This window comes from Natrix helvetica, assembly GCF_964273705.1.
Source record: "Natrix helvetica genome assembly, chromosome: 1".
NCBI lineage: Eukaryota > Metazoa > Chordata > Lepidosauria > Squamata > Natricidae > Natrix > Natrix helvetica.
In genome coordinates this window covers 374,522,420-374,538,728 of record NC_138548.1, presented here as the reverse complement: position 1 = coordinate 374,538,728, position 16,309 = coordinate 374,522,420, and the positions used below count along the sequence as shown (strand labels likewise).

General features: G+C 45.9%; 1 protein-coding gene across 2 annotated transcripts; it reads right to left on the bottom strand.

Moving 5' to 3' along the window:
* Window positions 1-617: 617 nt before the first annotated feature.
* LOC309383797 (major histocompatibility complex class I-related gene protein-like) lies at window positions 618-16,309 on the bottom strand. 2 transcript variants are annotated; one of them, XM_081936708.1, is made up of 9 exons: window positions 16,166-16,309; window positions 15,317-15,439; window positions 13,165-13,431; window positions 10,452-10,727; window positions 8,970-9,254; window positions 6,998-7,087; window positions 5,708-5,743; window positions 3,032-3,063; window positions 618-1,691 (listed from the first exon to the last, which is right to left on the bottom strand). In XM_081936708.1, the coding sequence occupies exons 2-9, from the start codon at window positions 15,387-15,389 to the stop codon at window positions 1,686-1,688; spliced, it is 1,065 nt and encodes a 354-aa protein (XP_081792834.1). In that variant the 5' UTR covers window positions 15,390-15,439; window positions 16,166-16,309; the 3' UTR covers window positions 618-1,685. The 2 variants fall into 2 exon arrangements, with proteins under 2 accessions (XP_081792834.1, XP_081792833.1); XM_081936707.1 differs by having other exon boundaries at window positions 618-1,502.

The window sequence follows — 16,309 nt, the reverse complement described above, 5'->3', positions numbered from 1 at the left end:
AAACATCGGCCTGTTTTTGTGAGAAACAGGCTGTTTTTTGCTCATTTTTGCCCCCCACCCCCTAATTGTAATAGTCACAATATATTTTGAACAACAGCCATTGCATAGGCCTTGCTACCATCCAGGTCAATTCAGTGCATAGGCCTTGCTACCATCCAGTGACCCAAACATGTTTTTTAGACCCTACAAAATGCCCGAAGCCCAAGAATGTTCTTTTCGCAAGATGATTTGATATATGAATGTAGCCATGACTTTTTCCAGGTTTACTTAGAAATGATTGGGAATAGCTTTTGATGTAGCTGTTTTAGAAATGCAGCAAGTGAAGCTGCCTGAAGCATTTTATTGTAAATTCTATGTGTTATTTTAATCCTATCAAACATTTCTTTAATAAAAGAAGTTATATAAAAAGAAATTATTTCAATTATAAAGCCTTCCTTTGATTAAAAAAAATAGTGTAAACAGCTTGAACTCTTCCTGATGGCTAGACCAATATTAGCATTTTTTGAGCTACACATCACATCCTTCAGGAGCAGCAAGTTGTTGTTGTTCGTTGTTTAAAGACACCATAATCCCTTGCGGGGTGGAGTCGAGGCAACTGATTGGAACTGAGTGTTTACTAGCCAGATGCCCTTCCGGTCGCCAATGTGGAGTTTTGCATCGGGTATATTCTCACTAGTGATTGAAACACATAAGAGAATATCGCTCCCACCGCCTTGAGTCCACAAACAGTTTCATAGGTGGAAGGCGTAGGCATTTTGGTGAGGTACTGACATTTAGTACTGTAAGGATCCCCAGACTGCTCCTGAGTGAAGGAGTGGAACATCTGCCAGTTTGAACTGAGGTAATGGAATGTCAGACTTCTTTTCACGTGGGGAGGGGGAGTAGAATGTCTAACACCTTAGCATCAGAGCATGTTAATATAAGGCAATTGACAGTTGGAACAGAGTTCTTTTCAGGTAGGGAGGGGGAGCTGAACTCCTTAGCATCAGAGCATATTAATTATAAGACAACTGGCAGTTGGAACAGAGTTCTTTTCAGGTAGGGAGGGGGAGTTGAACTCCTTAGCATCAGAGCATGTTAATTATAAGGCAACTGGCAGTTGGAACAGAGTTCTTTTCAGGTGGGGAGGGGGAGTAGAACTCCTTAGCATCAGAGCATGTTACTTAATACTGTAAGAAATACTAATGATCTGATGGTCATTTCAAAAAATCCTTTCTTAGTGGGCACATAGACGACAAGAGGAACATATGTGCCAAATTTCAAGTTTGTAGGCTTTACAGTTCTGGAGATTTCATGGTGAGGGAGTGCCTTTTATATATATATAGATTGTGCCCAAAGAGAGAAATATCAGTCTCTACCAACAATCAAACTCACAGTCTCCTGATTGTGAGGCGAGAGCGCCACCTCTAGGCCACCACACCACTCCTTCAGGAGCACCAAGTGATTCAACTCCAAGTCCTGTGTGGAGTTCTCCTTTGCTCTGGTTTTATCTGCCAAGCGGGCTTCATGACAGGAAGAAGAGGGGAAAACAGTGTATGTCTGATGTCAAATCATCTAACAGTCCTTGCAGCTAGTAGACTAGTAAATTCCCAGAGTTGGTTGAATCAGTCAATCCTTTGTCCATCTATCTTTTACCTAGATGTATGGGCTGCTTTAAGTGCAGGTGATTCTAAGCCATATACAATTCAATTCTGGGGGGGAAAAAGGAAAGAATTCAAACAATGAAGAACCATGGCATGATGCAATCCACTTAAATAATAACGAGAATCTAGGATTCACATTCTACTGCAGAAAATTCTTAAAGTGAATAGAAAGATAAAATTACTGGAGGCTTTCAAGAAGAGACTGAACAGCCATTTGTCAGAAATGGTATAGGATCTCCTGCTTGAGCAGGGGGTTGGACTAGATGATCTACAAGGTCGCTTCTCATTGGAACTGTGATCCTGATGGCAGTAAGATTACTTTATGTACAAAAATGGAAAGACATTTTGATCTCCCCCCCCCCCCGGATGAATGGCTACAAAAATTGATGGAGCTAGCAGAGTTGGCCATTTTGAACAAAGAAAAGAATATAAGTACCACCAGGGTCTTTTTCAGTGAGATGGGCTGTTAGGCATGTAACCCTAGGCTTGGCTTGACAATGTATATAAGCTATGATTGTTACAAATGTTATTGTCACTTTAAATGTTAGAGAAATGTAATTGGCTTGTTACCTCAAGCAGCCATAAGAGGGAGCCAGAATGGCTGTTAGCTCTCTGTTTTGTTAGAAGCTGGTCGGTGTACTTTGAGGTATTGTGGCTTGCTACTGTTTAGCTATACTTTGTGTGTTGACTATTTTTGATAACTGAATTACTGAACTGTGTATGACTTGGACTGTTAACCGGACTCTGAATCCCTCTATATTTCTACACAGTAAACTACTATATTTTTATACTATCCAGTGTCTCTGTATGCTGGTTTGTGGGTGTTATTCCATGTCACTCTCATTATGCTTCTCTGCATATTGGCTCTTCTAACAGGGAGCTTAATTACTTAACACTGATTATGGGCCCAGAGTGTTGCAGACGTAGCTAAAAAGAGAGTTGGTGTTGATACGCATTACCATATACAGATAGCTGTTTAGTTTATAAACGGGGAGCTTAATTACTTAACATGGGCCACTATATAATTTTTTTAAATAAATAAATAGATCTTTTTTCTTGCAAAGCTCTGTGTGTGTGTGTGTGTGTGTGTGTGTGTGTGTATGTTTATGTATATGTATATGTATTTGTGTTACAACCCCTGGTATGCCCAAATCCCAGTAAGGGTATGGCTAGCTGATGAGAGCTAAATAGCTTGAAATAGATCTATACTAGTCTCCCTTTATTTATTTATCAGCACAAATACAACACACACACACACACACACACACACACACACACACATATATATACATACATACATACATACATACATACATACATACATACATACATACGTATTGCCCCTGATGAAAGAGATGTGAACCTACACACCTGCATCTCCTACTTACCACTGGAGGACTTTCAAAATCCGGAATGCTGGCTGTAACAAAGAAATGAGAAAAAACAAATTTGGAGGAAAATAGCATGTCCCTTTTAGTCAAACAATAGATCACAAACATGAAACACAAACTCCTGGCCATCTCCCATGTGTACACTTTTTTTTAAAACATAAAAAAGAGTTTCCTCTTGCTATCTGTCATCTCCCATCATCATACAGCTTAAGAGCCATGGTAGCGCAGTGGTTAGGGTGCAGTACCGCAGGCTACTTCTGCTGAATTGCCAGCTGCCAGCAGTTTGGCAGATCAAATCTCACCAGGCTCAAAGTTGACTCAGCCTTCCGTCCTTCCAAGGTGGGTAAAATGAGGACCCAGATTGTTGGGGGCAACAGGCTGACTCTGTAAACCACTTAGAGAGGGATGTAAAACACTGTGAAAGCAGTACATAAGCCTAAGTGCTCTTGCTCTCGCTATATAGAACAGAGATCTCCAAATTTGGCAACATTTAAGACTTATGGACTTCAACTCTCACTTCAACTCTCAACTTCAAGTCTAGGGAATTCTGGGAGTTGAAGCCCACAAGACTTCAAGTTGCCAAGTTTAGAGATCCCTGACCCAGAATAGGGCTTTTCCAAAATCTGTTTGGCATGAATGTGATGGACATCATTTTTAAAAAAGCCAATGCCCAGCTCATTATGCCCAGCTAACAATTAGTTTCATTTATTGCTATTATTCTAATGTCTAGAGCAGCAATGGCGAACCTTTTTTGGCTCGCGTGCCATAAGTGGGGGGAGCGCAGGGGGATCTTGTGCGGGCATGCCACACCCATAATGCAATGCGTGACACACACCCCAGTGCGCATGCACACACTACAGGTGCGACCCCCCATTTTTTGCATGCTTTTTTCACCCTCCCCAGGCTCCAGAGGCTTTATAGGAGCCTGGGGAGGGCGAAAACAGCCCCCCCCCACCCCCCCCAAAAGCCCTCTGGAGGCTTCAGGGACCTTCAGGAGGCTTCCCTGAAGCCTCCAGAGCAGTCAAAACGAACCTCCAAGCAAACCAGAAGTCTGTTTCTGAACTTCCGGTTTGCCGTAGGGCTGGTTTTTTGGGCTCCGGAGGCTTCAGGGAAGCTCATGAGGGCCTCCAGAAGGGCGGGGGAGGCTCTTTTCGCCCTCCCCAGGCTCCTATAAAGCCTCTGGAGCCTGGGGAGGGCGAAAAATGGCTTTAAAAAGGATGAACTCAGCTGGCCAGCGCGCGCATGCATGCTGGCCAGCTGACAGGGCAGTGCCTTGTGTGCCGTGACAAATGGCTCCGTGTGCCACCTGTGGCACGCGTGCCATAGGTTCACCATCACTGGTCTAGAGCTTTGTTTCTGGATCAAGGCTGACAAAAATTTAATAAAATATATTGTGGTTGGCTGATGGCCACAACTTCTTGCTACAGCCTCTACATATTTTACTCAATTTTTGTTTGTGTGTTTTATTGTGAACTGCCCAGAGAGATTTAAATACTGGGCAGTTTAGAAATTCTAAATAATCAATCAGTGGATTTATGGATTTATACAAACTTACTTCTACAGGCAATGCTCCACTTACAACCATGATTAAGCCCTAAATTTCTGTTGCTAAGCAAGACAGTTGTTAAGTGAGTTTTATCCCATTTTACAACTTTTCTTAGCACAGTTATTAAGTGAATCATTGCAGTTGTTAAGTTAGTAATATGGTTGTTAAGTGAATCTGGCTTCCCCATTGACTTTGCTTGTCAGAAGGTCGCCAAAGAGGATCACATGACCCCAGGACAAAGCAACCGTCATAAATACAAGACAATGTCTAAATTTTGATCATACAGACATGGAGATGCTACAACGGCTTTAAATGTGAAAAATGGTAATGTCACATTTTTCGATGCTGTCGTAACTTCTAACGGTCACTAAGTGAAGGATTGTAAGTTGAAGACTACCTGTATGTAGCAGGATCCTACACAGGTGGTCCTTGACTTACAACATTTCATTTAGTGACCGTTCAGAGTAAACAACAGCACTGAAAACAATGACTTCTTAGAATTAGAATTCTTTATTGGCCAAGTGTGATTAGACACACAAGGAATTTGTCTCCAGCGCAGAAGCTCTCAGTGTACACAGGGATAGGTTATTATGACTATTTTTCACACTTATGACCATTGCAGAATCCCCAACATCACGCGATTTGCATTTGGATGCTTGACAACTGGCTCACATTTATGACGGTTGTGTGTCCCGGGGTCGTGTGATTCTCTTTTGTGACCTTCTGACAAGCAAAGTCAATGGGGAAGCCAGGTTCACTTAACAACCTTGTTACTAACTTTAACAACTGCAGTGATTCACTTAACAACTGCGCTAAGAAAAGGGATAACATGGGGCAAAACTCACTTAACAACTGCCTTGCTTAGCAACAGAAATTTTGGGCTTAATCGTACTAACAACTGCAGTGATTTCACTTAAGAACTGTGGCAAGAAATGTGGTAAAAATGGGGCACTTAGCAAATTTCACACTTAGCAACATAACATTTGGGCTCAATTGTGGTCATAGGTTGAGGACTACCTGTGTTTCTCATTGCAGGGAAACTGTAAATCTGCCACATTTTCATTTGGGCTCATCGGGATCCGTCTCTAAGGCAACCTGTACCAAAATTACATTTCAAGACCACTCACCCGACGCTGTCCTGTACGTGTTTCTGCCCCATTTTTCTGCAAAACAGAATCAAGAAGTCAAAGACACTTAGAGATCCCTTATTTTCCCCTCGGCCTTTGGTACAAATTCAGAGCTTCATTCCCGCAGAATCGGAAACTTCCTAGTCCTGGACTGGGAAGTCGGAAAATCGTCCTGGAAGATGGGAATGCCCCCTCCCCAAAAAAAAGGGGTGTGAGCATGTCATTCGCTAAGTTTGGCAGGTTTAAAGAAGCTAAGCAGGATCCATGTTGATTAATTCTTGGACTTCCTGAGTTCAGCTTATAGCCCCTGGATTTCTTAGTGGTCTCCCATCCCAGCACTAAACAAGCCCAGCTCTGGCTTCTTTTTTGGAGTCTGCCAATTTCAGCTCAGTGCTGCTACCAGTTAGGCAGAGGAGCTTCCAGATCCCAAACCAAGGATTCAATCAACATCCTCAAAAGCAAATCAGCCTAAATATTATTGCTTCAGGCGGTGTTTTGGAGCCTTGGTGGCTTGAAGGCGCATGGACTTCAACTCCCAGAATTCCCCAGCCAGATGTCCGTGCATCTTCAAATGCCAAGGTTTCAGATTCGATTAACAGAGTTGGAAGGGACGTTGTAGGTCATCTAGTCCAACCCCTTGCCCAAGCAGGAGACCCTACACCATTTCTGACAGAGGGCAATTCTTCCAGTGATGAAGCTCCCACAACTTCCAGTGACCATCACTGCATGCAGTATTCTAGGTGTGGTCTTACTAAGGCTTTATATAGAGCTTAGGGTATCATATGGATCCATTCTCCAGGATTTTCAGGAGATTTGTAGGTTGTGTTCAAGGAAGCTTGTGGGAAACCCCAGGTTCAGGGGCACTGAGGTTGACTAGGGGATTCTAGAATTAAAGTTCATCAATCTTCAAACTGCCAAGGTCGACAAACACAACCTTGGGATATAACATAGCATATGGTGTAGACCAGGTCTCCAAAAGCAAACCAAGCTCAACATTATAGCGTGGAGCAGTGTTTCTCAACCGGGTCAATTTGAAGACGTGCAGACTTCAACTCCCAGAACTGAAGTTGAAGTCCACATATCTTCAAATTGACCAGGTTGAGAAACACTACTTTAGGGTATTTATGTAGACCACGTCTCCTGGATCTTGAGGATGTTTGGAGGCTGGGTTCAGAGGGAGCCTGATCAGGAAGCTTGTGGGAAATACCAGGTTTGGGGATGTGGAGGTTGGCAGCACCTCCCACATGTTTTGTGAATGACGCACCTTGTGCCTGCCCAAGAGATACTTACTGACGTAGACAGTCACTCCAACAGCAATGAAGATTATGGCCACCACAACCCCAACGACTCCGGCCACAAGCCCCATGTCGGGCACAAATGCTGTGTTAGAAAAAGGATAAAATGACTAGAGGCATCCTTGAGCTTTTTCTTCCCTCTAATTTCCCTGTCTTAGCCAAAGGGCAGCGAAGACAATAGATAACTACGCCATGGCGCTCTAAAACAGTTGGTCCCAAACTTTCTCGCTTTGTGGATCAGTGGTGGTGGGAGAGGCGGTAGTTCTACATGAGTGGCAGGTGAACATGGGCATGCAGCTCCACTTATATGTGTGGTGGGCATATGTGCCCGCTACTTTCCCAAACAAAGCTGTGCATGCATCTGTGCTCACCCACTACTGTTCTGACCGAGGCTTCCCAAGAGCATGAAGCAAACTCCTTCACCCGGCAAAAACCCCTTTTATTAATTTACAGTGAATTCTGCTCATTCACAGCTATAAAAGTCTTTCAAAGGGGGATTTACGGTCACAGACTTTATCTGGCTTGGAGAGTTGACAGGCCCATATCTGCAGAACCTGGCAAGGAGTATCTGAGAGTCACTAACCAATTAGCGAACTAATTGTCTCCTGCAAACTCCACTCCCCTTTCGCTCCTCTGTTATTTCCTCTGGAAGGGGCCATTCATTGTCTGGTCTTACTCCCAAGTCGACCCCTGCTCTTTAGCTGTTCCCTTCTTCTGGCAACTCTACGCATGCACACACTGGGAACAGGCTCCAGCTGCTCATCTGCCTCACTGATGTCTGACTCTGAAGGCAGCTGATAACTGGCATATGACCCTGGTGCCTTCTCTGCCTCCGACACAGAGCCCTCATCAGAACCTTCCCCAGATTCCAGGACTTGCCCATGTTCCTCCCCAACCTCCTCACTGTCCTAATCTGCTGCCAGCTCCACTGGCCACGAGCAGGCCACAACAATTACTTCTGTGCTCGGTTCCGAACAAGCCACAGCCTGGTACTGGACTGCAGGCCAGGAATTGGGGACCCCTGCTCTAAAATATTCCTAATACCTGGGACAGAACCTCTGATCCAGGGTGATAATTGATTTGTTGGAGGAGGAGTGAAATAGCCATTTTTCTGAGATGCTTTAACTTGGATGCTTGTACTGAGCAAGGGTGGACTGGATGACCTCAAGGGCGACTTCCAACGCTAGGATTTTGACACGCAATAAAAAAATATACCTGATTTTTCCATACCATAACCTCTTCTCCCCTACACATCTACACACCTTCTTTCTTCTGGCATCCCATAGGAGCCAAACTTTACACAACCACCCTTAACATTTTTCTCCTCTTTCAGAAGGCCATAATTTACCCACCGGCTCTGATTTCCACCCACTATGGTGCTGGAGAAGACTCCTGCGAGTCCCTTGGACTGCAAGGTGATGCAACGGTCAGTTGTAGAGGAGATCAACCCTGACTGCTCTTTAGGAGGCCAGATCCTGAAGATGAAACTCAAGTGTTTTGGCCACCTAATGAGAAGGAAGGACTCACAGGGGAAGAGCCTCATGCTGGAAAGGCAAAAGAAGAAGGGAATGGCAGAGAATGAAGTGGCTGGATGGAGTCACCGAAGCAGTAGGTGTGAGTTTAAATGGACTCCGGGGGATGATAAAACACAGGAAGTCCTGGAGGAACGTTGTCCATGGGGTTGCAATGGGTCGGAAACAGCTTCGCAACTAACAACAACTGAGTTGCCAAACACACTGGACTAGTTCAAGGGTTCATCTAAACTTAGGTTAGGTCTCTTTAGGGCCTGGCATGTTGAGTGAATCCAACCTTTGATCAAATTCATGGTCAATGCATTGGGGGAAACCCAGTAAACGAGTGTTCACTCCATCACCTGGTTCATTAGGTTGTATGATCACAACTATGTGAGGTTTCAGGGATACCTTTGCTCATGTTCATCTGCTTCCCCCTCTCCCCCTTTCTCTCACCAGGCTCCACCCAGGCCAAGATCAGAGGCTCCGGCAGTCCAACGTGGTCCACATAACACCGATAGCGGTCCCTCTCCTTTGGGTCAACCTCGATGCTCAGCCAGGCATGGTAGGTCCCATCTGAGTTTGGAAGAACACCCCCCCGGAAGGTGTCCTGCTCCCAGACCATCCCATCCTTCCTCCAGGTGGCATCCATCTCTTTGGGATAAAAGCCATAGACTCGGCAGATGAGGGTCTCCATACTGTTGTACTGGACACTGCGAGTTACCTTCACCACTGGAGCCTCTATAAAGAACACAACACTGGAAATTGTTAAGACTTAAGATTAACAGAGTCAGAAAGGGCCTTGTACATCATCCCTTCCAACCCCCACCCAAGCAGGAGACCCTACACCATTTCTGACAAATGGCAGTCCAGTCCCTTCTTGAAAGCTTCCAGTGATGAAGCTCCCAGAACTTCCGAAGCAACTTCTGTTCCGTGGGTTGATGGGTTGAATGAGCCAGGGTGATGCAGTGGTTAGAGTGCAGTACGGCAGGCTACTTTTGCTGACTGCTGGCTGTCTGTAATTTGGCAGTTCAAATTTCATCAGGCTCAAGGTGGATTCAGCCTTCCATCTTTCTGAGGTGGGTAAAGTGAGGACCCAGATTGTTGGGGGCAATAGGCTGACTCTGTAAACCGTTGTATCCCTTCTTTTAATGCAATTTAGGATTGCATGGGCTTTTTTGGCTGCCGCTGCACACTGTTAGCTCATATTTAGCTGGTTGTCCACTAAGACTCCAAGACCCCTCTCACAGTTACTGCTATGAAGCCAGGTTTCACCCAGGCAACAGGTGTACTTTTGATGAGCTTATCGATCAGAAAGGTCGGCAGTTCGAATCCCTAGTATAGGTCTCCTGCATGAGCAGGGGTTGGACTAGATGACCTCCAAGTTCCTTTCCAAATCGGTTACTGTTAATTTAATTTTGTTAAATTAAATTTTCGGAGTATAAGATGCACCATTTACCCTCAAAACAGAGGATAAAAATTTGGGTGCATCTTATACGCTGAATACAGCATTTTTGGCCTCCCGAAACCCCGCTCCCTTCACCAAAATGGCTGTGCATTGCCTTTAGGAGGCTTCCAGAGTGCTCCTGGGACCTGGGAAGGGCACAAGTGAGTGAAAAATGGGCCGTTTTTGCCCCCCCCCCCAGCCCCCAGGAGCACTCTATAAGCCTCCTAAAGGCTATACATGCCCTTTTTTTGACAAAAAACGGGTCAGTTTTTGCAAAAAAAAAAAAAAAAAACCAGGCCATTTTGGGGAATCTGCAAAGTGCAAAAACTTTTTTTTTTAAATTTGCCTCTTCAAAATCTTAGTGCATCATATACTCTGGTGCGTCTTATACTACAAAAATACAGTACTTGTGTGGCATGAAGGCCTTGCAGCACAGATCCAGTGCTCTCCTGCAACATCTTCCACCCTTGGCTCCCTCCTTCCTTCCTCACCCTTCCTCAACAGGGATTCCTTTCCATACACCATGCACTTCTGAAGCAGCTGGATACATTCCTGCTCCAAAAAGTTATTCCGGCTCCGGGCGATGAAAGGCTCGGCTTCCCACCTCCTCTTGGTCACCTGAGCGCGGACATCAACCGCCGTCCAGGTGAGGGTCTTCTGATCCAAGCTGATGAAGTCCTCCCCATCATAGCCATACTGGTAAATCCCGCTCTTGCGGCCATCTTTGCTCAGATCGCAGCCAATCACCCGCTGCCAGCTGTGAAACCCTGCCGAGAAAAATGGGCACAGAGCAGAAGTATAGTACTCCCAGGAGAATCTCTATTCTTTTTTTTTCATTAGAATTTTTTCCACTTTTTTTTTTTTAAAGAAAGTTTTTTATTGGTTTTTTAATGTTTTACATAGAGAAAAGGTAAGGGAAAGGTTACAAATTTTGGCAGCTGCGAAATGCGGTAGGTGCACCCCCCCCTCCAAACTCATAATATACATTTGCATAGAATTCAAATATTACATAATAGCATATAGTCAGTGTGGTAAATTCAATTGGTAATTTCGGTCAGTTTATATCACGTAGATTTTCTTGCTTATTTGTGTGATCTGAGCTTTCTTGATGTCTACCCATCTCCCCCAGCTGGCAGTGCTCCGGCCCCTCCCGTGTCTTGTACCTCTACTGAAGTGTCTTCTGGTTTTTCTAGGAGTAATTTATTTTTTTCCATAAAGGCCTGCGCCTCTATGGGTGTATTAATTCTAACTCTTCTCTCCTCCCAGAATATTAGCATACCTTCAGGCAGTAACCAAAAATGGGCACAGAGCAGAAGTATAGCACTCCCAGGAGAATCCCTATTCTTTTTTTTTTCATTAGAAATTTTTCCACTTTTAATATAGTATCTAAGCTAGTCAATTCAACTGAAAATCTATTTGAAATCTTTTAGGAGGAAAAATAACAATGAAAAACTAGACTAATGTGACTGTGTAAATATTCAGCTGTAATTCAGGTCCATGAAAATTTCCTGATCTGTCGGTTCCCCTCAGCATTTCCTCTTTAAATTTTTTTTTATTATTATTTACATATACCGTGTTTCCCTGAAAATATGACATGTCCTGATAATAAGGCCATGGCACATTTTTTGGGTGGGCAAAAATATAAGCCCCCCCTGAAAATAAACCCCCTGGACAACCCCCCCCTTCTGGCCAGGCAGAGCGCTCACCACCCTAGCGGTCTCCCAAAAGTGCAAAGCTGCGGGAATTGGGGGGGGGGGGCAAAGGTGATCACGTTGCTTGGCGCCTTTGGGATATCACTAGATTGGTGAGTGGCACTGTGTCCAGCTAGAGAGGGGGGTTGCCGGGCGGCTGCTCTTTTGTGAGCATGCTCCCAAAGAGCAGGCACAGCCTCAGGGGCGAATGGCTGTGTTGTGCTGTCACAGCCATGAAGAAACCACTCACGAGCAGCCACCCAGCAAACCCCCTTTCCAGCCGGGCACAGTGCTATTCATTGACCTAGGGGTATCGCCAAGTCGCATGAGCGTCTGTTCGCCACTGCCCAGCTCCCGCGGCTTGGCGCCTTCAAAATGCCAGTGAGAGGGGGGTCTGCACGAGCAGTTGTTCCGCTCCCGCTCGCACGCCTCCCAGCCTCACGATGCCCTGGCCCAGTTCTCCCTGCAGAGCAAGGGCACCTTCACTGCCGCCGTCGCCATCCCAGCATGGCTTTTTCAGCGGCTTCCAAACTGAGTCTTCCGGCAGTGGACTCTTTGGGCATACGCTTTATGGTTGTGGGCCAGCTGCCAGCACAGTGTACTCCCAGAGTGTACAACCATAGAGCGTACGCCCAGAGCGGCCACTGCCAGAAAACTCAGTTTGAAAGCTGCCAAAAAAAGCCATGCTGGGAGGGGGGTGGCAGGCGGTGGCAGCGGAGGTGCTCTGGCTCTGCAGGGAGAGCTGGGCCAGGGCATCATGAGGCTGGGAGGTGCGCGAGCAGGAGCGGAACAGCTGCTCACGCAACTCCCCCTCTCCAGCCGTGCAGAGTGCCATTCACTGGCATTTTGAAGGCTCCAAGCTGCGGGAGCCGGGCGGCGGCGAACAGGCGCTCACGCAGCTTGGCGATACCCCTGGAAAGGGAGGTTGCGTGAGTGGCTGCTCGTGAGTGTGTTCGCTTCATGTCTGCTGTGTTGTGCTGCTGCAACAGCGCAATACAGCTGTTTGTCCCTGAGGCTGTGCCCGGCTCTTTGGGAGCCCGCTCACAAGAGAGCAGCCACCCGGCAACCCCAAAACAATAAGCCCTCCCCTGATAATAAGGCCCAAGCCATACTTTGTGGGTCAAAAGAAAATAAGACCTTGTCTTATTTTCAGGGAAACACGGTAAATATATTGAATACAGTGTGATTGTCCTGGCATTTCACTTACCATGGAAACCAATGTGAAAAACAAATAACATGCATACTATTTAAGCAGTGCTAGCGTTGTAGAGTTCTTTTTGACCATCAGATTCATTCGAATACACCGAGGCATCTACAATATCTCTTTCCAAGTCCACCTAACCTAATTTTTCCGTATTCCAACTTCCACCTTGTGCTTCTAACCCTTGATACCATCTCTTCCATTTTCTTTGCTACCATTTCCTAACTGGTTCAGATTCTTCCTAAAGAGGAATGGTCCTCTCTCCGATGGCCAAAATCCATGCTTCCCCGCCCTCCCCGCCCAATGTCTTACCTCTGCTGGAGTTGTGATAGCTGTGCAAGATGGCGAGGTCAGTTTTGAATCGCCGCTCCGTGGTGCTCACTCTCCGTGATGTCAAATCCCAGAAATGGGAGTCTTCCTCCATTTTATGAAGCCAGGACATTTGGGGTAACATTCTTCTTGTGGGGGAATCAAAACGGGCAGCTAGCTGGTCGTCCACATATGCCACCACCTTATAGTGTGGCACATCCTGGCTGGAGGCCATGACCAGAGTGTAGAAAATGCGCAAAGAATGGGGGCCTGAAAAGAGTACGGGGGGGGGAGGAAATTTAGGAGAGGGGTGCCCAAAGGCAACATAAACCCCTTACCCTTTTATATTTGGAACCAGGCCCCTTTTTAGAGAAGGCCTCAATACAGCTAATCCTCAACTTGCAACACTTGAATTACGAGAGCTGTGGTGGCATAGTGGTTAGAAGGCAGTACTGCAGGCTACTTCTGCTGACTGCTAGCAGTTCAAATCTGACCAGCTCAAGGTTGACTCAGCCTTTCATCCTTCTGTTGTCGGTAAAATGAGGACCCAGATTGTTGGGGGAAATAGGCTGACTCTGTAAACCGCTTAGAGCACTTAGGGCTGTAAAGCACTGTGAAGCGGTATATAAGTGCTATTGCTATAGAGATAGATAAATAGGTAGGTAGGAAGGTAGGTAGGTAGGTAGGTAGGTAGATGATAGATAGATAGATAGATAGATAGATAGATAGATAGATAGATAGATAGATAGATAGATAGATAGATAGATAGATAGCCATGGTGCACAGTGGTTAGAATGCAGTATTGCAGGCTAACCATGCCAACTGCTAGCAGTTCAATTCTGACTGGCTCAAGGTTGAGTCAGCCTTCCATCCTTCCAAGGTGGGTAAAAAGAGGACCTAGATTGTTGGAGGCAATAGGCTGACTCTGTAAACCACTTAGAGAGGGCTGTAAAGCACTGTGAAGCAGTATATAAGTGCTATTGCTATAGATTAGATTAGATTAGATTAGATTAGATTAGATTAGGTTAGGTTAGGTTAGGTTAGGTTAGGTTAGGTTAGGTTAGGTTAGGTTAGGTTAGGTTAGGTTAGGTTAGGTTAGATTGAGGATAGATGGCTAGATAGATGACTGGCTGGCTGGCAAGAGAGAGAGAGAGAGAGAGAGAGAGAGAGAGAGAGAGAGAGAGAGATGGTGGTGGTGGTGCAGTGTTTAGAATGCAACATTGCAGGCTAACCCTGCCAACTGCTAGCAGTTCAATTCTGACTTGCTCAAGGCTGACTCAGTCTTCCATCCTTCTGAGGTCAGTAAAATGAGGACCCAGATAATCAGCTGACTGTAAACAGCCCCTTCTAGGGCTGGAAAGCACTGTGAAGTGGTATATAAGTCTAAGTGCTGTTGCTATTTAGTGATCGTTCAGTTACAACGCACTGAAAAATATCTTTTATTACCTTTTTTCCACACTTACAACAGTTGCAGCATGATCAAAATTCTGATGCTTGGCCCCTAACTCTTATTTATAACAGTTGCAGCACCCATTTGGCGACTTTCTGACAAGCAAAGTCAATGGGGAAGCCAGATTCACTTAGCCATCATGTTACTAGCTGAACGACTGTGGTGGTTCACTTAACGACTGTGGTGAGAAAAGTCATAAAACAAATTTCTCACTTAACAACATACATTCTGGGCTCTATTGTGATCATATGTCAAGAACTACCTGTGCTCTAAAACAAGGCTCTCCAAAATTGGCAACTTTAAGACTTGTGGACTTGAACTCCCAGAATTCTCCAACCAGCAGAGCCAGCTAAGGAATTCTGGGAGTTGAAGTCTACAAGTCTTAAAGTTGACAGGTTTGGAGAGTCTGTGCTCTAAAATTTTTGCTACCTATGGAGGTATATCAGGAAAGACATCTTGCAGGGATGGTCCAAAGAGAGGATGGACTAGATGCCCTCTAGTAACTCTTCAGTTCTATCCCAGGAGGTATAAAACCACGTCAAAAGCCTATAACGAGTTTAACAACATGTACTTATTCCACACAGACAGGATGGGATGGAACCTAGCCACCCAACCAGACGACGCCTCTGGAACTCGCTGCCACGGGAAAACTACGTCGCCTCAGATCTCCTTAGTCCCGCCGCGGCGCCGCCTCTGGCCACTCACCCGTGCATCCTCCCCGCAGCAATAGAACGGCCACCGCGAACAGAAGCCCCAACCGGGCTACCGGGAGCCCCATCCGGAACCAGACGCCGAAGTGCAGTTCGCATCAGCTGGATCGGGACGAGGCTGCGGCCAAGGAGAAAGTCTATAAAGTGCGCCGTAGGCGGCTGAGCCCTGGAAAGTGAAAGTGGGGGTGGGGTCAGCTCCCTTTGGAAAGAAGGAAGGGATACCCGTAGAGGCCCCGGATCAAAAATCTGCCAAGCCCCGAGCGTAGAGAGGAGGACTCCGCCCCTTAGATAGAATATAGATAGAAAAGAATTCTTGATTGCCCAAGTGTGATTGGACACACAAGGAATTCGTCTTTGGTGCTTATACTCTCAGTGTATATAAAAAGACAAGATACATTCGTCAAGAATCATAAGGTGAAGCAATTAATGATCGTCATAAGGTACAAATAAGCAATGAGGAAACAATCAACATCAATATAAATCGTAAGAATACAAGCAACAAAGTTACAGTCCTGCAGTCATAAGAGGGAGGAGATGGGAGATACAAACGACGAGATAGAGGGCGAGGCATCGTGGGAATTTCCCTTGTTTGTTACGGAGCGGGTCAGCTCAATCCTCCGGGTGCCCCGAGAGGAAGACCCTCCTGCCCCCTTCACGCGTGGGTGATCTGATTCCAACCCAGCTCTTTGCGCGGGACTACAATCGCCTTTCCCCCTGTGGTTCGGGGATAGTGGGGATTGTCTCTAACATCCGCGAAAGGCGGCCGATTGCCTGGATAAATATAAGTGGATTGGAGTCGGGCGTTCTCTAAATCGATTAAAAATGAAATCCTTTCCTTTCTCACCTGCCAGCCCTTCCCGCTTCTTGTCTTCACCTTTTGCTGGCTTCTGACGCTGCTAGCCCACCAACTGAACTCCGCGCCAAAGGCGGAAATGAATCCAGACAAGACAAAACGAAACCAAACGGGGGTTTTGTGGTTTGAACCGTT